Source organism: Schistocerca piceifrons, chromosome 1 (assembly GCF_021461385.2).
Source record: "Schistocerca piceifrons isolate TAMUIC-IGC-003096 chromosome 1, iqSchPice1.1, whole genome shotgun sequence".
NCBI lineage: Eukaryota > Metazoa > Arthropoda > Insecta > Orthoptera > Acrididae > Schistocerca > Schistocerca piceifrons.
In genome coordinates, this window is record NC_060138.1 from 1,106,283,942 (window position 1) to 1,106,309,323 (window position 25,382).

The 25,382-nt window shown below is 44.7% G+C and overlaps 1 protein-coding gene across 1 annotated transcript in view; it reads right to left on the reverse strand.

Annotated features, from left to right (window-relative positions):
• Positions 1 to 25,382, reverse strand: part of LOC124777987 (Down syndrome cell adhesion molecule-like protein Dscam2) — a 481,000-nt gene that overhangs the window by 233,899 nt on the left and 221,719 nt on the right. Inside the window, exons 8-10 of the mRNA XM_047253558.1 lie at positions 10,036 to 10,174; positions 9,829 to 9,948; positions 5,353 to 5,529 (exon numbers count right to left, since the gene is read on the reverse strand). Of these exons, the coding sequence (XP_047109514.1) occupies positions 5,353 to 5,529; positions 9,829 to 9,948; positions 10,036 to 10,174 (436 nt within the window). The remainder of the gene's footprint in view (positions 1 to 5,352; positions 5,530 to 9,828; positions 9,949 to 10,035; positions 10,175 to 25,382) is intronic.

Sequence of the window (25,382 nt, forward strand, 5' to 3'; positions counted from 1 at the left end):
ACTAGGCTCCTTGATGAGATTCCCAGCAGCAAAGGGTTTCCCTGCTCACCCAATTCTCAGCGATCATTTGTAACTTGCGCACAAACTTTGCCCACCTGTTTCCTGCTCGTACCACGCCAAAAAAGAACATACAATTAATTTTGTACAATCCTGTTTTTAGTACACTTTTATCATTTTAACAATTAATTGTTTCATTCATTGAAACTCAAATAAAAAAACTAACAAAAAAGATCGGTTTTAGATGCGTTTTCCCCCAGTTCCGCTGAAAGGGACAGCGATGTGTGGTCGCAAAATAAATTTTTATCTATTGCAATATTTGCGTACAGCGGCATGGCGAGGCTCGGCGGGCGGTCTGCACGGCCAGCTAAGCGACACGGCTCGGCCACTGCGACAACATACGAGTTCGCCCGGGGCGCTGGCCGCGGGCGATCGCGGGCGCTAGCGCCCCAGGGGCACAGTTTGGACGAGCCCGAGCTAATCATTTGCATATCACAGCATCTTCTTCCTGTCGGTTAAATTTCGCGTCTGTAGCAAGTCATCTTCGTGGTGTAGCAATTTTAATGGTCAGTAGTGTAGTTTAAGCTTCAAAGTCAGTGCAAATTAAAGATACGGCCATATATGTCACACATTCTGATACCCGAAAACTCGTTCATCAAAAACTACAATTGAACAATCTAAACACACACCAGCCCTGTTGATCTAGCGATAAAGAAAGCGATACAGCGCGTGTATGATTACTGCGAGGTCATGGGATTCAAACTTTGTCGGAACACAGAGTTCTTCAGTCTTCGTTTTAACCTAGCCTTCACCTCTCACCGATGTGAGCAGACGCCAGAAACAAGACGTGCTTTGGAGTCCACGATAATGTGTAGGTCCCCTTTGCACGGTTGGATAACCGGGGTAGGTTAGGAACACCTAAGCCACCGAGGTGGCGTCTAATAGAAAGACTTGCATCAGGCCATTGGGACACAGGAAATTATTATTATTATTATTATTATGTATGAATGTAATCAAGTCTGTACGGAGCCAGCAGAGCGCGAGTCCTACTCAGTTGTCTGTATTTTTAGTCAAGTTGTGCCACAAATATCTTTTCTCGCTTCATTCGTTGTTCTGTCTACCCACATAATCTTCAGCTTTCTGCTGCACAAGCGCAGGAAATTAATACCACACAATTTAAAAAAATACAGTAATGAAGGGCATCACAGATGCTGTCATAGGTTGTTCTCACTAAAAGAATAATTCTGGAGACATACTGAAAAACCTAAGGTAGAAGATATTTGCCTAGAGATTTCTAGGATTATTTTTCGAACACTTGGTTAGAAAACTTCAAGAACCATTTTTAAATTACGAATTTACTCTACTGAACATGCACGTACCGCATGTGGATAAAAATAAGCGAAATAGCGTAATTCCACTAGCGTACTCAATGGACAAAGCGATTTTGTGCCCAACGCCTACTTTGTTTTGTTTGATAACGTACTACAATAACCAATTTTTTTTTTCCTTTATTGAGTTTCGATTCCCCCTAAAGGGGGCGGGCTGGCAGCAGCTTATTATGCCGCTCTTCAGCCTACAGTATTTGTTTTAAAAAGATGAAGATAAGAAAAAATAATAACAGTTGGCGATAAAATCGGTGACTTACAGGTAAAATGGCAGAAAAATGCTGGAGCTTAAAACATAAAACACAGGGTTGATGATGCTAATAAAATACACAGGAAGCAGAAAAATAATAGACAGACAATTAAAAAAACGCGGCGACAGTCTGGGTTCTGTTCGCAAGAGATATAAAATGCACCCCCAGCGACAGCATGATTTCTGTTCACAACACTGTGGAAAGACGCACAACACTAAACACTCACTTAAACACTGCACTAAAAAGTTGGCACAAATATGACATACCACACCCGAGAGCAGGTGGGGGAAACTGGTCAGATGACGGGAAAAAAAGGGGGGAAGGAGAGGAAAAGTGAAGTGGGAGGGGGGAAAGGAGCCAATGGAAGAGGAGGATCCAGAAGAGGAGTGGGGGGTGCTGAGCAGACGTGCCAGGGAGTGGGGAAGGCAGAGAAGGGGAGTACAAAAGGACTTGGGGAGGGGGGAGGAGAAAGGAGATAGGGAGAGGGTAGGCAGGGAGAAAACACAGGATGGAAGGGGGGACGAAGAGGGAGCCCAGGGAAAGGACGGAGGAAAGGAGAGGGGTGAGGATCAAAGTTGATAGGAGGGATAAATGGGGGGAGAGAGGGCACCATCCGGGAGAAAGAGTTGATGGAAGCCACCTTGGGAAAGGAGATGTAGGGTGTAGAGATGGAGGGTAGAGGGGATACAACAGTGAAGACGTGGCAGGGGGCGGGGATGGGAGAGGAGAGGAGCAACCAGGGGGTGAGGGGGTTCAAGGCGGCGGGAGGTGTAGAGGATGCGGATATGTTTGAGGAAGAGGAGCAGATGGGGGAAAGGAATGAGATCATAGAGGATCCGCATGGGGGACGGGAGGCGTATATGGAAGGCGAGGCGGAGTGCATGACGCTAAGGGATCTGGAGGGACTTATAGAATTTGGGGGGGGGGGGCCGATATCCAGGCAGGACTGGCATAACAGAGGATGGGACGGATTAAGGATTTGTAGGTGTGGAGGATGGTAGAGGGGTGCAAACCCCATGTCCGGATAGAGAGGAGTTTGAGGAGTCGGAGGCAGTTGTGGGCTTTGGATTGGATGGAGTGGAGATGAGGGATCCAGGTGAGGTGACGGTCAATGGTGAGGCCAAGGTAGGTGAGGGTGGGGGTGAGGCGGACAGGACAGGTGCAGACAGTAAGGGAGAAATCCAGAAGCCGGAAGGAGCGAGTGGTACGACCTACGATGATTGCCTGGGTCTTGGAAGGATTGATTTTCAGGAGCCATTGGTTACACCACGCAGCAAAAAGGTCAAGGTGATTCTGGAGAAGGCGTTGGGACCGTTGGAGGGTAGGAGCGAGGGCGAGGAATGCGGTGTCATCAGAATATTGCAAGAGGTGTACTGGAGGGTGGGGGGTTGGGGCATATCTGCCGTGTACAGGAGGTAGAGGAGAGGGGAGAGGACAGAGCTCTGGGGCACACCCGCAGAGGGGTAGAAGGTGTGGGAATTGGCATGATGGATGGTAACATAGGAGGGGCGGTGGGAAAGGAAGGAGGCCATCAGACGGATGTAGTTGATAGGAAGGGCGTAGGTTTGAAGTTTAAACAGGAGACCAGGATGCCAGACACGGTCATAGGCCTTTTCGAGGTCAAGGGAGACAAAAATGGCGAAGCGACGGGAGTTAAGCTGGAGGGAGAGGAGATGAGTGAGACGGAGGAGTTGGTCATCAGCAGAGAAGGAAGGTCGAAAGCCACATTGGGTGTTGGGGAGGAGGTGGTTTTGGTGGAGGTGGTGATGGATGCGCCGGGAAAAGGATGGATTCCAAGAGCTTGCTGAACACCGATGTGAGACAGATAGGGCGATGGGAAGAGGCATCAGATGGAGGCTTGTTGGGAGGTTTTCCATAGGTCGTGGTAGAAGTCAGTGGCCAGGATGACATTGCAGAGGGTGGCAAGGACTGAAAGGAAGGAGGGAGCGCAGTGTTTGAGGTGGCGGCAGGTAATGCAGTTGTGGCCAGGAGCAGTGTTGCGTTTAGTGCGGAGTGTGAGGCTGATGTCCTGTGTAGTGATGGGAGTGTTAAGTTCAGATGGTGGTGTGTGGCCCAAGTACTGGAAGCTAAGAGCAAGGGGAGGAACAGAGGTATTCGTACGGTCCATGACGTCAGGGAAGAGGGAATAAGCAAAGTGGGGATCATCTGGAATGGAAAAAACATCGAAGAGGTGAGAGGCAAAGTGGTTGGCCTTACTGAGGTTGTCAGGAAAGGGACGGTCATTAAGGAGGAGAGGGTATTGGGGGGTGGGGAATGACCAAATAATGCCCCGCGTATTTATACCTAGCCTTACTTAAGGATTTATGTCGAGAGCAGTTGGCATTTATCTTACTTCTATACATAAATCGCACTAATCCTGTAACTGATTACGTCCTACCTACTCATTGAATGTGTAACCAGACTATATAATTTTATTTATTGGCCGTTATTGTGTTTAAAAGTTTTCTGTGGGAGACATATCACGTTGTATGTAAAGCCCTCTAGTAGTTAAGTTTTTAAGATCGGTACGCGCCTAAATAACATCCTGGCGGCCGACCCAACAGAGGGCGCTGATCATTCATCTGTCTTTTTTTTTCAGGTGTCATATAGACATTTTATCTTTCATAGGCAATTTATAGGTTGCTAAAGGCAATGTATTACGTATATTAATTGTTGACTGTAAATTCACCATAAAAAGGATCGGTCCTATTCTATTCATATATTTCCTTTTAATAATTTTATATGGGTAACTGTATTCGTCTTTTAATGTATCACAATTGGTTTCTATGATAGTTATCAATTTTAAAAGTCTGTTGCATGTATTTTACATGATGTGTTTTTATCAGATTATGGTTTTTGCGTAAATGATGACTGCATCTAAGCCCACAGTAGCGACATCTAGGGAGGATGTAGGCAAACAGATTTCTGGTAGCTACTGTTCTTCAGTAGCAAGTTGCAATAATGACTGTGGGGACGATGTGGCCTATTCTACACATTATTTTAGATCTATGTGACGATGCTGTGCTGATTATATTTATATGTTTTGACGATGCCATTATGGCTTTATCACTTTAGGACGGGGTGTAATAAAGGTATATTTTACCGTATTTTATCTGTACATTTCCCTGGTTGTATGATGGTAAATTGTGATACGTATTGCTGCATTATGTTGAAAGACACACTGCTCACTGGGTGTATATATTTGTATATTATAGTAGATCTGAGGATGGTCATTACGGACTGAAACTGGTCATCGTCTAAAGAATTGATATTGTGATCAAAGACTGGAATAAAAAACAATTGGCAGTATTGGATCACTGTTTGTATACGCGACCATGTGGTAGTTGGTGAAAAATAAGATTAGTTTAATTATAAATAACACGGAGGCCTTCAAGAAGCGCTTCCTTTCCAGCGCCACGTATTACTGGGACGTGATGAAAACGTACTATGTGATACCGTGAAAAGTGTAGTTGCCTGAAATTTTTGTTTTTCTTTTGTGGAGAACAGAGGAAATTAGTTGTTCCAACCGACAGTGTCAGAGAAGTATTCCATTACCAATAAAACGTCACTGACTGGTTGTCTGTAATTCCATTGAAAATATTTGACTAATAAAATATTAAAACAAGATGCCGTTAATTTTATAGTTCAAATGTGACAAAAATATATCTTATGCAATGAGCTGCTAATAACATGCACAGACGAGATGTAAGTAAAATTACCATTGACGTTTAGCTGGACAATCTTGCTGAGGCCGGCACCAATACCGTTGTCGGCGCGGCACAGGTAGAAGCCTTCATCCGATGACGTGGCAGGGTTTATGGACAGCGTTCCGTTGGCGAGTACCACCATATGTGACTCCATGTAGCCCAGAGGCTGAAAGTCTGACGCTTTCCCATCTGCAAGTGAAATGCACGTAGATTTTTTTTAAAAAAATTCTGTTTTCGTAATCTGTCTTGTATACGTCACCCTGAACGAATAAATACATAAGGTTTTAAAATGTACGCAACCAAGTGTTCCCATCTGAACTCAGAAAGCAATTCGGACCAGTGATGAAATCTGTCAAAGCCCATGTAGTTGAACGGTGTTTAACAGGTAGAAGTAACTGTTCTGTCTGCCTTCGTCTATAAGGGGCAATCAAAAAAGTTTCCGTTCGACCAGTGATGAAATCTGGCAAAGCACACGTCGTTGAACGATGTTGAACAGGTAGAAGTAACTGTTCTGTCCGCCTTCGTCTACGAGGTGTGGCTAGAAAAAAACCGGACTAGTACTGGTGAAACAATAAAACGAATGCAATAAGGCTGAAAGTCGCGTGGCCTGTCACGTGACTCTCGCTCCGCCTACTGCTGGAGTTTCATCTGCCTCCTGCACTCAGTCTGCCCGTGGCGTCTGTTTTAAGTAGTTGACGTTTTGTCTGTGCGTCGGAAAATGTTGAGTGTACAGAAAGAACAGCGTGTTAACATCAAATTTTGTTTCAAACTAGGAAAATCTGCAAGTGAAACGTTTGTAATGTTACAACAAGTGTACGGCGATGATTGTTTATCGCGAACACAAGTGTTTGAGTGGTTTAAACGATTTAAAGATGTCCGCGAAGACACCAGTGATGACAGTCGCACTGGCAGACCATTGTCAGCAAAAACTGATGCAAACATTGAAAAAATCGGTAAACTTGTTCGACAAGATCGCCGTTTAACAATCAGAGCAGTGTCTGAGTTAACAGGAGTTGACAAGGAAAGTGTTAGGCAGATTCTTCATGAAAGTTTCAACATGAACAAAGTGTGTTCAAAAATGGTTCCAAAGTGTCTCACAATTGAACAGAAGGAACGCCGAAGAATGATTTGTTCTGACATCCTGGAAAACATTGAAAGTGATCCCACCTTCTTACAAAATGTTATTACTTGCGATGAATCCTGGTTTTTTACTTACGATCCCGAAACTAAACGCCAATCGATGCATTGGAAAACTCCTGGTTCTCCACGACAAAAAAAGCACGAATGTCAAAATCGAAATTCAAGGCAATGATGATTGTTTTTTTTGACATCAAAGGGATTGTGCACATTGATTGGGTACCAGAGGGACAAACAGTGAATCAACATTACTACATTAGCGTCCTGGCTACTCTACGTGAGCGAGTACGGAGAAAACGGAACGATTTGTGGAGAAAAAAGTCATGGATCCTTCACCAAGACAATGCCCCAGCTCACAGTGCGTTGTCAGTGAAGACGTTTTTGGCAAAATACAACATTCCCATCTTAGATCACCTGATTTGGCCCCCTGTGACTTTTTTCTTTTCCCTAAAGTCAAGTAAGCTTTGAAAGGAACTAGATTTGAGACTGTTGAAGCAGAAAAAGAAAAAGCGACGGAAGTAATGTATGGACTTACCGAAAATGATCTGCAGCATTGCTATGAACAGTGGAAAATTCGTATGGAGCGGTGTAGAGACCGAGGAGGAGAGTACATTGAAGGAGATAACATGAAATTGTAAATAATTGTAAATAAATGTTTTTTCCATCATCAGTCCGGTTTTTTTCTAGCCGCACCTCGTATAATGGGCAATCAAAAAAGTTTCCGTTCGACCAGTGATGAAATCTGGCAAAGCCCACGTCGTTGAACGGTGTTTAACAGGTAGAAGTAACTGTTCTGTCCGCCTTCGTCTGTAACCGGCAATCAAAAAAGTTTCCGTTCGAAGGCCGCACAGTCCAGATTCGGTAAGCCACTCAGGCAGAATCGCCGTGAACTTTGTGGCAATCATTCCACCGACGAAGCACGTAGGAGATACGCGGTAGATAAAACACAGTGTCCTGCTGCATGAAAAAGTCTGTAACTACGTGCTATACATCCGCGTCCGACCCTTCATGTCCTTTTCTAAGAAGGCATGATAGTCTCATTATTGGGGGGGAGGGGGTGGGGTGATAGATCAGGAGGACTATAAGTTAAGTAGAATACTCGAGTGTATCTCACTTGAGTTGCCGTAACTTCTGCGTTATGACATCTGCGATATGGGGACATGCGTTATCATGAAGCAGCGGATACCTACCGAGGTTTGTCCTTCGGCAGCCAAGAAAAGAATAACGTTGTTCCTGTTTGGACGCAATTGGAAACAAAGTCGATAAACTCCACGTAGTTCACGTTCTGGTATTTTCTGCACGACCATCGGAAAGGCAGTAATGCCACATTAATCCCTTGCCTAGTTTTCAGTGCTCATGTACCCGCATCGGAGTTGCGCTACAACGCATTTACGCTGCAGTAAAATGGGAACTTTTTGACGGCCCCTTATATTTCACTGTTTCAAATTAGTTTTTCACTGTTCTTACTGTATGTCTTGTTAATTCAGAACTGTCCAGTTTGGGCAGTACTATTTCCTTTAAGAATATAGCATATTTTTTTGTAAACACCCTATCGAGTTTGTAAAATTTTATAAAATCATAAACGCTACAACAGCGTAAAGGCAATAACGTCTTGTCACACCAATGACGAACTCCACTGCCTTTTCTTTCTCGCAATGGGTTAGTATTTCGTGCTGGGTGACAACCTGTTTAACAGTGAAGAGTATCAGAAACTCGCTCTTTGCGAAAATGTTGTCGATCACTTTCGTATTTGTCATGTTATTGCCAGAGAACATCAGTGAGCACATCACTTTTAACTACGTTGTTATCTTTACCAGTGTGAGCGAACGCCGGAAGATCTCTTGGTAGTTCGAAATTAGAATTATATGTTAATACCTTCAGCTGCTGACGGGCGTTTATATATATCAACGGGGACAGGTGAAAATGTCTGCCGCGACCGGGACTCGAACCCGGGATCCCCTGCTTACATGGCAGACGTTCTATCCATCTGACAAGGGAACCTCCCCATCGCACCCCTCAGATTTAGTTATAAGTTGCCACAGAGGATAGGCCTTGAAAAACTGAACACAGATCAATCGAGAAAATAGGAAGAAGTTGCGTGGAACTATAAAAAAAAAAGCAAGATATACAAACTGAGTAGTCCATGCGTAAGACAGGCAACATCAAGGATAATGTGAGCGCGAGAAGTGCTGTGGTCCCGTGGTTAGCGTGAGCAGCTGCGGAACGAGAGGGCCTTGGTTCAAGTCTTCCCTTGGGTGAAAAGTTTACTTTCTGTATTTTCGCAAAGTTATGATCCGTCCGTTCGTTCATTGACGTCTCTGTTCATTGTAATAAGTTTAGTGTCTGTGTTTTGCGACCGCACCGCAAAACCGTGCGATTAATAGACGAAAGGACGTGCCTCTCCAATGGGAACCGAAAACATTTGATCGCAATTGATAGATCCAAAAAAAAAAAAAAAAAAAAAAAAAAAAAAAAAAAAAAAAAAAAAAAAACTCAAAACTCGACAGGAAAACACGTCTGATATATTCTATACGACACTGGTGACGGCATGTGCGTCACATGACAGGAATATGTTGTCGACCCACCTAACTTGTACACTTGGCGAATGGGTAAAAAGAGTCTTCTACCTTTCCCAGTTTAAGTTTTATTGTGGATGTGATAATCAATTCAAAAAAGTGATGAAAACATAATAGTTTGTCACATAAACTGCAAAAACTGAATGCAACAGTTTCACAGTCGCACAGTTTTCCCTGTGCTCTGTCAGAACATATGTTTTTAACGTTTTCAAATTTTTCCGCGTGTAGACCGTCAAATCCTGCATATGTCCAAGCAAATCTGAACATGTCCTGGAATTTTGGAGAGCGAAGTTGATTATGTGTGAGTGCCTGAAATTTGATAATTGTCTGAAAATAAAAATTTAAACTTTCACTCGAGGGAAGACTTGAACCAAGGACTTCTGGTTCCGTAGCTGCTCACGCAAACCACGGGACCACGGCACTCCTGAGCTCACAATATCCTTGATGGTGCGCATCTTGCACATGGACTACTCAGTTTGTATATTTTTCTTATTTTTTTCATAGTTCCACACAACTTCTTCGTGTTTTCTCGATTGATCTGCGTTCAGTTTTTCAAGGCCTATCCACTGTGCCAACTATATCTGAGTGGGGTGCGATGGGGAGGTTCCCTTGTGAGCCACCGAGGGCACAGAGGATAGTGCAACTGCAGGGACTATCTCGCGCACGCTTCCCGCGAGACCAACATTCTCACCTTACATGTCCACACACTACATTCGTGGTGTCCCAACCCAACACACTCATTACTCGTGGAGGATATTCTTGGTAGTTGTCTTACCTTGTCCGCGGAGCCAGGAGACTATAGGTTGAGGGAAACCCTGCACTTGGCAATGGACAGTCACTGGGCTACCAGCCAAGGCAGACGTGTCCTTGGGCTGTATCAGCCACCGCGGCGACACTGTAATACAAGACGCGGAACATCAGGCTCCACCCCTGCGCTTCTCTGTCGACCCTCCCATCGTGCGAAGGGACGGCCCCTACTCACCGTTGACCTGCAGCTGCGCCGAGTGGTTGGCGCTGGCTGCGTTGTTGGAGGCGACGCAGGTGTAGGTGCCCGTGTGGTCGGCAGACAGCTTGCTGAACGCCAGGAAGCTGTAGAACTCGCCCGCGTGTTTCTCAGTCACCTGCACGTAGCGGCAACACGTATTTTCTAAATAGATCATGTTTAAAGATTATTTGGATTTCTAAAATGACTAGTCACGCTTCAGCGGAGTGTGAGCTGATTTGAGACTTACCGGCAGATTAAAACTGTGTAACAGACCACGACTATACTTAGAACACTTCTCGAAGATTTGAGGAAGTTCCGTGTTCGATGATGATGATGATGATGATGATGATGATACGAGGGCTGGAGCTTAAATAGTGGCAACTATTTATTCACAACCGATACAAAAGAGTTACATGTTTGCACTTGTTACTGTTCTTCGAAGTAGTCACCAGCTTTGTGTAGAACCCGTTGCCAGCGATGCGGAAGGCGTAGTACACCGTTAGCAGAGCCTGTTCTGTAGATGGAGCGAATGGAGTGCTCTAAAGTTGTGATTCTCGTGTACGACTGTGATGGTGTTATCCTAACGTATTACGTTCCTCCACGACAGACCGTCAGTGTACAGTATTACTGTTCGTTTTTGGAGCATCCCCTGCAACCATCTTTGCGAAAGAAGCGGCGACACTTTCTGCGCAACCCACCCATGCAAACAGAAATGAGCGCTGGGCATCATTGGCCGGGAGGCCCCTTGCGGGGCAGGTCCGACCGCCTTGGTGCAGATCTTATTACGTTCGACGCCACATTGGGCGACCTGCACGCCGCATGGGGAAATGATGATGAAGACAACACAACACCCAATCTCTGAGCGGAGAAAATCTCCGATCCAGCCGGGAATCGAACTGGGGCCCGTAGGACGGCAATCCGTCACGCTGACCACTCAACTATCGGAACGAACAACCCATCCATCATTTTGCACGACAATGAGCGGGCGCATACAGCGCAAGCTGTAGCTGCTCTGTTCGGTCGATGGGAATGGGAAGTACTGTACCATCCACAATACTCCCCGAACTTAAGTCGTTGTGACTTTGATTTAATTCCGAAGATGAAGGAACCACTTCGTGGCATTCGCTTCAGAACTGTTCCAGAGATTCGACAAGCAGTAGAAGGCTCCATTCGCACCATCAACAGAACGGGCTCTGCTAACGCTATGTTACGCCTTCCACATCGCTGGCAACGGGTTCTACACAACGCTGGTGACTACTTTTGAGGACAGTAACAGGTGCAAACATGTAACTCTTTTGTATCCGCTGTGAATAAATAGTTGCCACTGTTTAAGTTCCAACCCTCGCACTTGATTTGTGGGGAACTCAACTGCGCGATTATCAGTGTCGGTACAAATCCCCAATATTTTTGCAGTCCAGTCACGCCACTGTTCCCGAATGATGATGAAATGATGAGGACTACACAAACACCCCGGGCGGAGAAAGTTCCCGACCCGCCCGGAAATCGAACACGGGACCCCATGATCCAGAGGCAGCAACGCTAGCCATTTAGACCACGAGCTGCGGACACCGTGTTTGGATGCCGGTCCGGCACACAATTTTAAACTGGCAGCAAATTTCAATATTGAGATTTCTGTGACAAAAATACTGACCACTTAGATTTCAGAAATGAAGATAAACTGTCCAGTCTCGTGGTAGAGCTAGACGAGGAAGGTATGTACAGCGTGTTAGGGGGACATGGGAAACAGTGCAGACGTTGTAATGCGGAAACGGAGCAAAATATCTGACGTCCAAAAGGGCATGATGATTCGCTTTCGGTTTATATTTATTAATAAAAGGGTTGTAGGCTGCAGCAGTTATGCTGAAATGAAGAGGCTTCCATTAAGTGGAGAGCTTGCATCAAACAAGTCCTCGACAGAAGACCACACTAACAACAACAATAATAGACCGAGAGTAAGACCTTATGAGGCCAGCCTTATACGACAAGGGTAGCTGGAATGATCCTCAAAACTACCGTCCAATATCATTGACATCCTACTGTTGTAGAAGGCTGGAACAAATTTGATCTCAAATGCAATGAGGTATCTCTAACAGAATTACTTCTTCCACGGCAGTCAATATAGATTCCGAAAACATCTATAAAGCGAAACCCAACTCGCACTTTTCGCATGTAACAACCTGAAAGCCAGTCAGGTAGATGCACTATTTCGTGACTTCCGAAAACCATTCGACTGACACGGGGACCGCGCCTACTCGTCATTACCGATTTCGTTCGAATTTGGACAGAAACGTAAGTGGCAGAAGTGGGAGTTCCGGATAACTGAGCGTTTATTAAAAAAAAAGAAAAAAATATCATTTTTGGGGCAGGTCTGGAGCGGAATAATTCGTTTATCTTAGCGTGGTTTCCACAGCGGAAAAAGTATAGTATGATAATCTGAAGGTCGTGGATTTGAATATCTGTGGGGATACTTCTTTTTATTTTCAGTTTTTACCATATTTGCACAGCAAATAAACCGAGACAATACATAATACATTGTATTTGATGCGGTTGTATCCTGTACAGGACAGCAATATTCTTATGTTAATTGACTCATGAGGAAAACAAATAAATCTACAGCTATACAACCAAAAATTTCAAGAAGATGAGGGGTTGTTATCGTGCAGTATTAAAGTGATTCCCCCAAATTCACACCGCTAGTGCCACCCTGTGATGTCTGTTTTTCTCGTCAGCTAAAGAATTTGACCAGAAAGCTCCAAAACTGTTCTTACCTCATAGAGAGAAGGAAAGAAATCGCATCCACGGAAGACTGTATGAAAACACACTCCATTGTAAATCACAAGCTATCCTCACCAATATTTAGCGGAATGATGCGACATGCGTGGTTTACTGGCAAACTGCGCGACGAGAGAGAACATTTTACGACTGTAAACAAAGCCTTCATCTGATTATAAACTTTAAAACAACTATGTAATTGTAAAAATGTGGCGTCTACAACATGTGAAAGACGCCGAGAAAATTACTACTTCCCTTATTTTTACGATGACTGTTACCCGAATACGTGTAATTCAACTACTGTAAAATAATAAAAGTATCTAATTGTGCGAAGTTCTCGTGTGTGTCTTACAATCCCTTCTTCGAAATTTATTTGCATTGCCAAATTTTCTTTAGAGTTTTCTTTTCATACCTTTTATGACAGTACTAATAAATACAATACGCCGAGCAGTCTCTCGGTTTATTTGCAGTGTAAGTAACATAAAAATTGAAGAAAAAAAGAAGATTCCGCATAGGGACTCGATCCCACGATCCTCGGATTACCGTTCTGTACTTTTTCAACTGAACGAAACGCTGCTTGGAAACTGCGCTAACATACATGGATAATGCATCTCCAGACCCGTAACAAAAATTTCTTGACCATCTGGAGGTCACACTTCTACATCTACATCTACATTGATACTCCGCAAGCCACCCAACGGTGTGTGGCGGAGGGCACTTTACGTGCCACTGTCATTACCTCCCTTTCCTGTTCCAGTCGCGTATGGTTCGCGGGAAGAACGACTGTCTGAAAGCCTCCGTGCGCGCTCTAATCTCTCTAATTTTACATTCGTGATCTCCTCGGGAGGTATAAGTAGGGGGAAGCAATATATTCGATACCTCATCCAGAAACTCACCCTCTCGAAACCTGGACAGCAAGCTACACCGCGATGCAGAGCGCCTCTCTTGCAGAGGAAAACAAATAAATCTACAGCTATACAACCAAAAATTTCGTTTCTCGGCAAGACCGGCATCCGCGTATACCATAAATTTGGACGAAATCGGCCATGACGAGAAGGCGTGGTCGTATTGTCAGTGGCACACCTGCTTCCACTATCGGAAATACGAGCGTATGGGGTTGTTGTTGCTGTGGAAGTGGTCTTCAGACCGAAGACTGGTTTGATGCAGCTCTCCATGCTATTCTGTCCTTTACAAGCCTCTTCATCTCAAAATAACTACTGCAAACTATTTGAACCTGCTGAATGTATTCTTCTCTTTGTCTCCACCTACAATTTTTACCCCCAACATTATCCTCCGGTACTAAACTGGTGATTTATTGATGTCTCAGATCGTGTCCTACAACCTTCCCTTCCTTTAGTCGTGTCATAAGTTTCTTTTCTCCCCAATTCTATTCAGTACCTCCCCATTAGCTCCGTGATCTACCCGTCTTGTCTTCAGCATTTTTCTGTACCACCACAATTCAAAAGCTTTTAGTCTCTTCTTATCTGAACTGTTTATCGTCCACGTTTCACCCTCATACAAGATAAATTTGTATTCGATATTAACAAATTTCTCTTCTTCAGAAATGTTTTCCTTGCCATTCCCTGTCTACATTTTATATCCTCTCTACTTCGATCACCATCAATTATTCAGCTCCCAAAATTAGAAAAACTCATCTACCACTTTTAGTGTCTCATTTCCAGATCTAATTCCCTCAGCATCCCCTAACTAACCTAAGGACATGACACACATCCTTGCCCGAGGCAGGATTCGTACCTGCGACCGTAGCAGTCGCGCGGTTCCGGACTGAGCGCCTAGAACCGCTCGGCCACCGCGGCCGGCTTTTGATAGTGTTCACCTTATATCCTTATTTCAAAACACTGCTCACTCCGTTCAACTGCTCTTCCAAGTCCTTTGGTGTCTCTGACAGAATTACAGTTTCATAGACAAACCTCAAAGTTTTTATATCTTCTGCTTGAACTTTAATTCCTTCATCAAATTCTTTTACTGATTGCTCGATGTACGGATTGAATAACATCAGGGATATAATACAAATCTGTCTGATTCCCTTCTCAACCACTGCTCCCTTTCATGCCCTTCAACTCTTATAGCTGCCGTCTGAGTTCTGTACAAGTTGTCCATAACCTTTCGCTCCCTGTATTTTATCCCCGCTACTGTCTAAATTTCAAAGAGTTAATTCCAGTCGACATTGTCAAAAGGTTTCTCCAAATCTACAAAAGCCATAAACGTAAGCTATAAACGTATGGGATATCAAGCAAAATTTGTAGCTGGGCTGTTATTGGTAGGGAAGATGCAGAATGTTGTTTTGGATGAAGAGTCATCGACAGATGTGGAAATAACTTCACGCGGGCTCCAGGGAAGCGTGTTGGTATCCTTGCGGCCTGTGCTGTGTATTAATGAACTTGCAGACAATACTAGTAGTAACTTCTGATTGTTTGTAGATGTTACTGTTATCTGTAATGAAGTTTTGGTTGATAGAAGGAGCACAAATATTCAGTCAGACCTTGATAAGATTTCGAAGTGAATGGCAGCTTGCTTTAAACGTTCACAAATGTAAATCTTTGTAGTTCATAGAACTATGTAGTTCATATCAACGAACCACAAATGGAAATTGTCAACTCATACAAATACTTGGATATAAAAATCTGGAGGGATATGAAATTGCACGTTCATATAGGTTCAGTCGTAGGTAAAGCAGTTGACAACGTCCCATTCATTGGTGGAATATTGGTAAAACGTCTACAAAAAAGATTGTTTAGAAATAACTCGTGCGACCTGTCCTAGAGTATTGCTCAAATGTGTTGGCCCATACGAAATAGAACTAACAGGGGAAAAATGGACGTACAAAAAGACGGGTAGGTCATAGGTTTGTTTGTCGCATGGGCGAGTGTCTCAAAGATGCAAAAGAAAGAGAACTGGACTCTTGAAGACTGATGGAAACTATCCTGACAAAGCCTGCTTCCAAAATTTAAAAAACCAGTTTAAATGAGGAATCTAGGAATATACTACAACCCTCTACGTCTCGTTCTCATAGCGATGGAGACGATAACATTAGGCTTATTGTACTGTGCGCAGAGACATTTAAACACTATTTCTTCCCATACTCCATGAATAAATGGTAACTGGAAGAAGCCCTAATAACTGGTGCAATGGGAAGTACCCTCTACATCTACAACTACACCCATACTCCGCAAGCCACCTGACGATGTGTGTAGAAGGGTACCTTGAGTACCTCTATCGGTTCTCCCTTCTATTCCAGTCTCGTATTGTTCGTGGAAAGAAAGACTGTCAGTGTGCCTCTGTGTAGGCTCTAATCTCTCTGATTTTATACTCATGAACTCTTCGCGAGATATACGTAGAAGGGAGCAATATACTGCTTCACTCCTCGGTGAAGGTATGTTGTCGAAACTTCAACAAAAGCCCGTACCGAGCTACTGAGCGTCTCTCTTGCAGAGTCTTCCACTGGAGTTTATCTATCATCTCCGTAACGCTATCGCGATTACTAAATGATCCTGTAACGAAGCGCTCTGCTCTCCGTTGGATCTTCTCTATCTCTTCTATCAACCCTATCTGGTACGAATCCCACACCGGTGAGCAGTATTCAAGCAGTGGGCGAACAAGTGTGAACCTCAGTCTGGCATCTGCTTTACCGACGATTAATTTTATGTGGTCATTCCATTTTAAATCTCTCCTAATGCCTACTCCCAGATAATTTATGGAATTATCTGCTTCCAGTTGCTGACCTGCTATATTGTAGCTAAATGGTTGAAATGGCTCTGAGTACTATGGGTCGTAACTGCTGAGGTCATCAGTCCCCTAGAACTTAGAACAACTTAAACCTAACTAACCTAAGGACATCACACACATCCATGCCCGAGGCAGAATTTGAACCTGCGACCGTATCGGTCGCTCGGTTCCAGACTGTAGCGCCTAGAACCGCTCGGCCACCACGGCCGGCTGTAGCTAAATGATAAAGGATCTTTCTTTCTACGTATTCGCAGCACATTACACTTGTCTACATTGAGATTCAATTGCCATCCCCTGCACCATGCGTCAATTCGTTGCAGATCCTCCTGAATTTCAGTACAATTTTCCATTGTTACAACCTCTCGATGTACTACAGCATCATCCGCAAAAAGCCTCTGTGAACTTCCAATGTTATCCACAAGGGCATTTATATATATTGTGAATAGCAACGGTCCTACGACACTCCCCTACGGCACAGCTGAAATCACTCTTACTTCGGAAGACTTCTCTCCATTGAGAATGACACGCTGCGTTCTGTTATCTAGGAACTCTTCAATCCAATCACACAATTGGTCTGATAGTCCATATGCTCTTACTTTGTTCATTAAACGACTGTGGGGAACTGTATCGAACGCCTTGCGGAAGTCAAGAAACACGGCATCTACCTGTGAACCCGTGTCTATGGCCCTCTGAGTCTCGTGCCATGCACTTCGCAGTGGTTTGCAGAGTATGGTTGTAGATATCAATATAAACAAACAAAGCAAAGCGGAATACACAGAGCATTCGGTAACGCCTTCTACTACCTAGTGAAGTTAGCGGTACTGTAAATGAAGTAATGCAAAATACACTCCTGGAAAACGAAAAAAGAGCACCATGAATTCGTTGACTCAGCAGAGGGAAATTTATTTACACCCTCTTGGCGACGTATACAACACACGATCACAAAGACAGAGCCATACCCACGCGAGTGAATTCAGCAGAGCGTGCGCAAAATCGGCGCTAGTACTGTGTATACCCGCCTTTTGCACCAATGCAAGCTGCAATTCTCCCATGAAGACGATCAGAGAGGCGCCAAATGTAGTCTTGAGGAATGGGCTGCCATGCAGTGTCCACCTGGTGCCTCAGATGGGCCATATCCCGTGCCGGTCGTGCAGACCGCGCAAAATGACGTTTCATCCGGTCCCAAACGTGCTCAATGGGGACAGATCTGGGGATCGTGCTGGCCACGGTAGTTGGCGTACACCTTCAAGAGCTCGTTAGGTGGCACGGGAGACAGAGGACGTGCATTGTCCTGTTGGAAAAGCATGTCGCCTTGTTGGTGCATGAACGGTAGCAAGACCGGTTGAGTAATGGTTTCAATGTACCGTTCACTGCTCAACGTTCCCTCTACTATCACCAGTGGTGTACGGCCAGTGTAGGATATGGCTCCCCACACCATGATTCCGGGTGTTGGTCCTGTGTGCCTCTGTCGTACACACTCCAGATTTTGGCGCTCCCCTGCACGAAGCCACACACGCGTCCGACCGTCATTGGCACAGAGGCAGAAGCGACTCTCATCACTGAAGACGACACGTCTCCATTCGTCCGCCGGCCGCGGTGGCCGAGCAGTTCTAGGCGCTTCAGTCCGGAACCGCGCGACTGCTACGGACGCAGGTTCGAATCCTGCCTCGGGCATGGATGTGTGTGATGTCCTTAGGTTAGATAGGTTTAACTAGTTCTAAGTTCTAGGGGACTGATGACCTCAGATGTTAAGTCCCATAGTGCTCAGAGCCATTTGAACCATCCATTCGTCCTTCCACGAACCCTTATCGTGACACCACTGGAGGCGGGCTGAGTGATTTTGGGGCGTGAGCGGAAGACACCCTAACGGCACGCGGGATCGTAGCCCTGCTTCACGGAGACTGGTTCTCGATGATACCCTCGGAGCAACAGTGTCCCTAATTTGTTGTGAAGCAACGGTGCGGTCCTATACCGCAATTCGTAAGATTCGACGGTCATGTTGTGCATCTGTGCGTCGCCGCTGACCGGACCCTGGTCGCCGGGCATGTGCACCTTCTGCTGACCACTGGAGACAACATCGACGCACTCTGGAGACATCTTGCCCCTCGAGTTCCACAATTTTGGTGTATGTCCATCCGGCCTCCCGCAGGCCCACTATACGCCCTCGCCCAACCTCCGTCAGTTGCACAAATGGTTTACGTACACGCTGTCACGGCATGCTGACTATGTTGAAGACACACCAGGAGCTCTGTATACCACTGCAAACTGGCTGGCACTGGCTCTGGCGCTGAACAACCGCTGAGCAGCTTCCAACATTCCACGGCTGATAACGCAGTTCCTGGTGTGTCCGCAGTGTGGAGCGTTTGATCATCGCATGCACTATCTGTTGTGTCTAGGCAAGACAGCCTAGACACAATGAGAGGAAGCCGAAAGGCACGCGCTTAAACTCACGCAGGCTGGCGTGAGGTCTGAAACAGGATACGTAATGAATGCTATAAAGAAAAGTACGTAGCTGCTGGAATACTTAACTTTAATCCACAATTGGTGAACATTGGTCTTGTTGATACAGTATTATCATCTCAAGATAACTTGGTGATGGCGCCTTGCTAGGTCGTAGCATTTGACTTAGCTGAAGGCTATGCTAACTATCGTCTCGGCAAATGAGAGCGTATTTGTCAGTGTGGCGTCGCTAGCAAAGTCGGCTGTACAACTGAGGCGAGTGCTAGTACGTCTCTCTAGACCTGCCGTGTGGTGGCGCTCGGTCTGCGATCACTGATAGTGGCGACACGCGGGTCCGACTTATACTACCGGACCGCGGCCGATTTAAAAGCTACCACCTAGCAAGTGTGGTGTCTGGCGGTGACACCACACTATCCTCTCATAGTGTCCCGCGCAAGTACACTACTGGCCATTAAAATTGCTACATCAAGAAGAAATGCAGATGATAAACGGGTATTCATTGCACAAAAATATTATACTAGAACTGACATGTGATTACATTTTCACACAATTTGGGTGCATAGATACCGAGAAATCCGTACCCAGAACAAATACCTCTGGCAGTAATAACGGCATTTATACGCCTGGGCATTGAGTCAAACAGAGCTTGGATGGCGTGTACAGGTACAGCTGCCCATGCAGCTTCAACACGATACCACAGTTCATCAAGTGTGGTGACTGGCGTATTGTGACGAGCCAGTTGCTCGGTCACCATTAACCAGACGTTTTCAATTGGTGAGAGATCTGGAGAATGTGCTGGCCAGGGCAGCAGTCGAATACTTTCTGTATCCAGAAAGGCCTGTACAGGACCTGCAACATGCGGTCGTGCATTATCCTGCTGAAATGTAGGGTTTCACAGGGATCGAATGGAGTGTTGAGCCACAGGTCGTAACACATCTGAAATGTAAAGTCCACTGTTCAAAGTGCCGTAAACGTGAACAAGAGGTGACCGAGACGAGTAACCGATGGCACCCCAAACCATCACGCTGGGTGATACGCCAGTATGGCGATGACGAATTCACGCTTCCAATGTGCGTTCACCGCGTTGTCGCCAAACACGGATGCGACCATCGTGATGCTGTAAACAGAACTAGGATTCATCCGAAAAAATGACGTTTTGCCATTCGTGCATCCAGGTTCGTCGTTGAGTACACCGTCGCAGGCGCTCCTGTCTGTGATGCAGCGTCAAGTGTAACCGAGCTAATAGTCCATGCTGATGCAAACGTCGTCGAACCGTTCGTACAGATGGTTGTTGTCTTGCAAACGTCCCCATCTGTTGACTCAGGGATCGAGACGTGGCTGCACGATCCATTACAGCCATGTGGATAAGATGCCTGTCATCGACTGCTAGCGATAAGAAGCCGTTGGGATCCAGCACGGCGTTCCGCGTTACCCTCCTGAACCCACCGATTCCATATTCTGCTAACAGTCATTGGATCTCGACTAACGCGAGCAGCAATGTCGCGATACGATAAACCGCAATCGCGATGGGCTACAATCTGACCTTTATCAAAGTCAGAAACGTGATAGTACGCATTTCTCCTCCTTACACGAGGCATCACAACAACGTTTCACCAGGCAACGCCGGTCAACAGCTGTTTGTGTATGAGAAATCGGTTGGAAACTTTCTTCATGTCAGCACGTTGTAGGTGTCGCCACTGGCGCCAACCTTGTGTGAATGCTCTGAAAAGCTAATCATTTGCATGTCACAGCACTTCTTCCTGTCGGTTAAATTTCGCGTCTGTAGCACGTCATCTTCGTGGTGTAGCAATTTTAATGGTCAGTATTGTATAAGAGGTCTTGTTCACTTGCGTCAGTGTGTTCTTTGCTCATTTTTCAGGAGTGTACATCCCATCGAAGAGTGCCAGGTTAAAGAGTCATCTGTTTAATATGTAACAAATGGCCAACGCACAGTGACTGATTAAGAATGTACAACAGGAATGGCAGGAGGGTAAATGAGCAAACATTCTAACTACCACGTCACACAGCACATGAAAATTTACCGGAAAATTACTGAAATCACTTTTCAACTGGGAAAACATGCGAGAGTGACTGTGATCAATAAAAAAGGAGACCAACACCAAAATAGATAATTGTATTACCTGATAATACAGTGTAAACTTCGAAATGTAAGAATATATTATCTGGAGATCGAAAATACTTATTTAAATATTTCAGTACTGAATTAGAGTCCGTTGTCCCCTGTATAATTCTGGCAAAGGGTTCGTTAAAGTAAGATCAGATTACTAGTAATTACTGTTCTCGCTGAAGTGTCTAAGGAATCACAGTTCCCATTAAGTACCCGTGAATTGGGCCAGAAGAAATCTGAAAATACGATAAAACTGCAAACCGCTACACAATGATTTCAGGACATAGATGTACTCCATAGCAGCAGTCTGCCCCTCACGCCATGAAGTATACTGCAGAGACCGTCACGTAACTTGCCGATAATAACTACATACGCTATTTTAATCTCCATTAGGTTTACTGTTCATTTATTTGATAAATGAAGGACTGTATTGTACAATTAATGGTTTAGCCAGTTTTCAGTTTTAATTAACGTGAATAAATACAGTCAGCTAAATTCTTGCTGTTATTTCCGCTTAACGCACACGTCAGGCCATTAAATTGTGAACTGTGCTATAACGAAGCAGCCCAATTTAGATAAGCAGCTGTTTAGCCCTCACCATTCGCATTACATCTTTTCGCGGAGTGAACGCGTAGTGCTGTGACAATGCCGAGTGGAACACTGTTAAGATCTTTTGTGTTATTTTTATGACAAGTAACAACCACGGTTTTTTCTTTATAGCACATGATGCGAAATAACAGCATTACGACCAGTTCTATGAGCCAGAAATCAAAGATATTCGCAAAGCAAAGCCGAATCTGGAAGCTTCGTGCTCATTTGCTAACATGTCTCCCAGATTATCTGATGGCTTACTGTCCGCAGCGCTGGGGTAAACATAAGACCCTGTGTCTCCTCCGGAAGTGGGAACTGGCTTGTTACTTCTTCAATGATCAATCTGTTGAGGGCATTAGTCAAGGAGTCCTGTCGCAGCAGAGACAAATGGCTCTGAGCACTATGGGACTTAACATCTGAGGTCATCAGTCCCCTAGAACTTATTACTACTTAAACCTAACTAACCTAAGGACATCACAAACATCCATATCCGAGGCAGGATTCGAACCTGCGACCGTAGCGGTTGCGCGGTTCCAGACTGAAGCGCCTAGAACCGCTCGGCCACATTGGCCGGCCAGCAGAGTCTTTTCTAGCAAAGACCGATATAAAATCGGTCAGGATTGCTGTAGGTAAAGGAAACAGCCTCTTTTACTTACGTAGATTAGTGGCTGGGCACAGAGCATTGGATTCCTGGGAGTCGACAGTAACAGTAACAGGCAAGTTATATCTGTTTAAACAAGCAACTGAAGCAGCCTTTCATTCTGCTCTGTCTGACAGAAGGTTTGCAAAACCACTTTCAGACAATTTATCGACCTTAATAGTACGTAGCAGGTGGAAAAAATGAATACATAAATCTTTTCGTGCGAACTCTGATTTCTCTTATTTTATCATGGTGTCAATTTCTGCCTAAGTAATGGGAGTCAGCATAGTGGTTTGGCATATTAGGAAGAAAGTTGCTCATTGCAGTTTCGTGAAAAGATCTCACTGTAAAGAAAAAAGGTTTTGTTTTAATGACTGCCATCCCAAGTCGCATATCATATCCGTGATTCTTTCTCCGCTACTTCGCAATAATATAATTGAGCTGCCCTTCTTTGAACTTTTTCGATGACCTCCGTCAGTCCTATCTGGTAAAGAGCCTATAATTCGCAGTAATACTACAGAAGAGAACGGACAAACGTAATGTAGGCATTCTCTTCATAGACTTGTTGCACCTTCAAATTGTGAGTATTCTGGCAATAAAACGCAGGCTTTGGCTCGCCTTGCCCATAACAATTTCTATTTTATGGTTCGCATTTAAATTGTCCTTTACTGTAGGCCCTTTAAGTTTGTCTTATTTGTAGTGTAACCGAAGCAGAACGAAGTTTTTTTGTGGTCATGTGGAGGATATAGCATTTTCTATCGTTTGGGGTCAATTAACACTACATGCATCATGCAGATATCTTGTCTAAATCATTTTGCAAATCATTTTGATCTTCTGAAGACTTCACTAGACGATAAGCGACGTCGTCATCTGCAAACAATCCAAAAGGGTTGCTCAGATTGTCTCCTAAATCGATTCTATAGATTAAGAACAGCAGAGGGCTCACAACACTTTCTTGTGGAAGCCTCGACATCACTTACGTTTCACCGAATGACTACCCGCCCGTTAGCACAAACAGTGATCTTCCTGACAGAAAATCACGAATCCAGCCTAACAACGGAGTGTGTTTTTAGTTTTACTTTGCATCTTGTATTTTAATATTGTTTTGTGTTTTTACAAATTTGTGCCTTCAATTGATGCTCCGACGCGTCAAAAATTCTGTCAGCTTTATCAGTCACATTTTTTTTATTCTACCCACTTTCGCTGACGCTTTTGCCCTACTTTTTAATCGTGCAGATGATAATTTAATTCATCACCTTCACTTAATTTTTTACCATTCTATTCCTCTGCCACAGCACAGTTTGACTATACGATCAATTTCGTCATACACTGCCCTCTCACATTAATGTGACCGCCTATCAAACGCCTGAATAACCATGTTTTGCAGCGAGGGCCACTGCGAGACGTGTAGGGAGAGAGTCGGTGATGTTCTGGAAGATACCGACAGCTATGTGGGGCCATGCCGACTCCACTGCCGTCACCATCTACGCTAGGTTTCTCGGCAGACGATCCTCGCCGCAAGCAGCCAGATAGAAGTGATCCCACATATCGTATATTGGGTTCAGATCCGGGGGGTGTTGGTGGCCGGTGGAGTATGGTAAACTCTTCCTGGTGCTCTCTGAACCACGCACGTACACTGCGAACAGTGTGACGCGTTGCATTGTCCTGCTGGTACCGAACAGAAACAAACTGCGTGTAGAGCTGAGATAGCCCTAAGGATAGATGCATGCTTATGTCGAGTCAATGTGCCTTCCAGAATGACAAGACCAACTGTGGAATGCCACGAAAACATTCCTCAGACCATAACGCTCCCTCCTCCAGCCTTCTGACCGTTATTGCAAGGTGCTGGAGCTTTCAGATGTTTCACACTAACGGCCATCTATATAGTGGAGCAAGACGTTTGAGTCGCCACTCACTGGCGTCCAGTTGCGATATTAGAGTGCAAATTAGAGCCCTCATCGCCGATGCTGATGCATTAGCCCCATACTTAACAGTCATACACAACCGGTGGCTCGACGAAAGATCCGTACCCAAAGACTGGAAAGTTGCACAGGTCACACCAATATTCAAGAAAGGTAGTAGGAGTAACCCACTAAATTACAGGCCCATATCGTTAACGTCGATATGCAGCAGGATTTTGGAACATATATTGTGGTCGAACATTATGAATTACTTCGAAGAAAACGGTCTATTGATACACAGTCAACATGGGCTTAGAAAACATAGTTCCTGTGAAACACAACTAGCTCTTTATTCACATGAAGTGTTAAGTGCTATTGACAAGGGATTTCAGATCTATTCCGTATTTCTGGATTTCCGGAAGGCTTTTGACACTGTACCACACAAACGGCTCGTAGTGAAATTGCGTGCTTATGTAATATCGTCTCAGTTATGTGATTGTATTTGTGATTTCCTGTCAGAGAGGTCACAGATCGTAGTAATTCACGGAAAGTCATCGAGTAAAACAGAAATGATTTCAGGCGTTCCCCAAGGTAGTGTTGTAGGCCCTTTGCTGTTCCTCATCTATATAAACGATTTGGGAAAGAATCAGAGCAGCCGTCCCCGGTTGTTTGCAGATGACGCTGTCGTTTATCGACTAATAAAGTTATCAGAAGATCAAACCAAACTGCCAAACGATTCAGAAAAGATATCTGAATGGTGTGAAAAGTGGCAGTTGAGCCTAAATAACGAAAAGTGTGAGGTCATCTACATGAGTGCTAAAAGGAACTCGTTAAACTTCGGCTACACGATAAATCAGTCTAATCTAAAAACCGCAAATTCAACTAAATACCTAGGAATTACAATTATAAACAACTTAAATTGGAAGGGACACATAGTAAATGTTGTGAGGAAGGCTAACCAAAGGCTGCGTTTTATTGGCAGGACACAGAAAATGTAACAGACCAACATGCAGACTGCCTACACTACGCTTGTCCGCCCTCTTTTAGAATACTGCTGCGCGGTGTGAGATCCTTACCGGATAGGACTGACGGAGTACATCGAAAA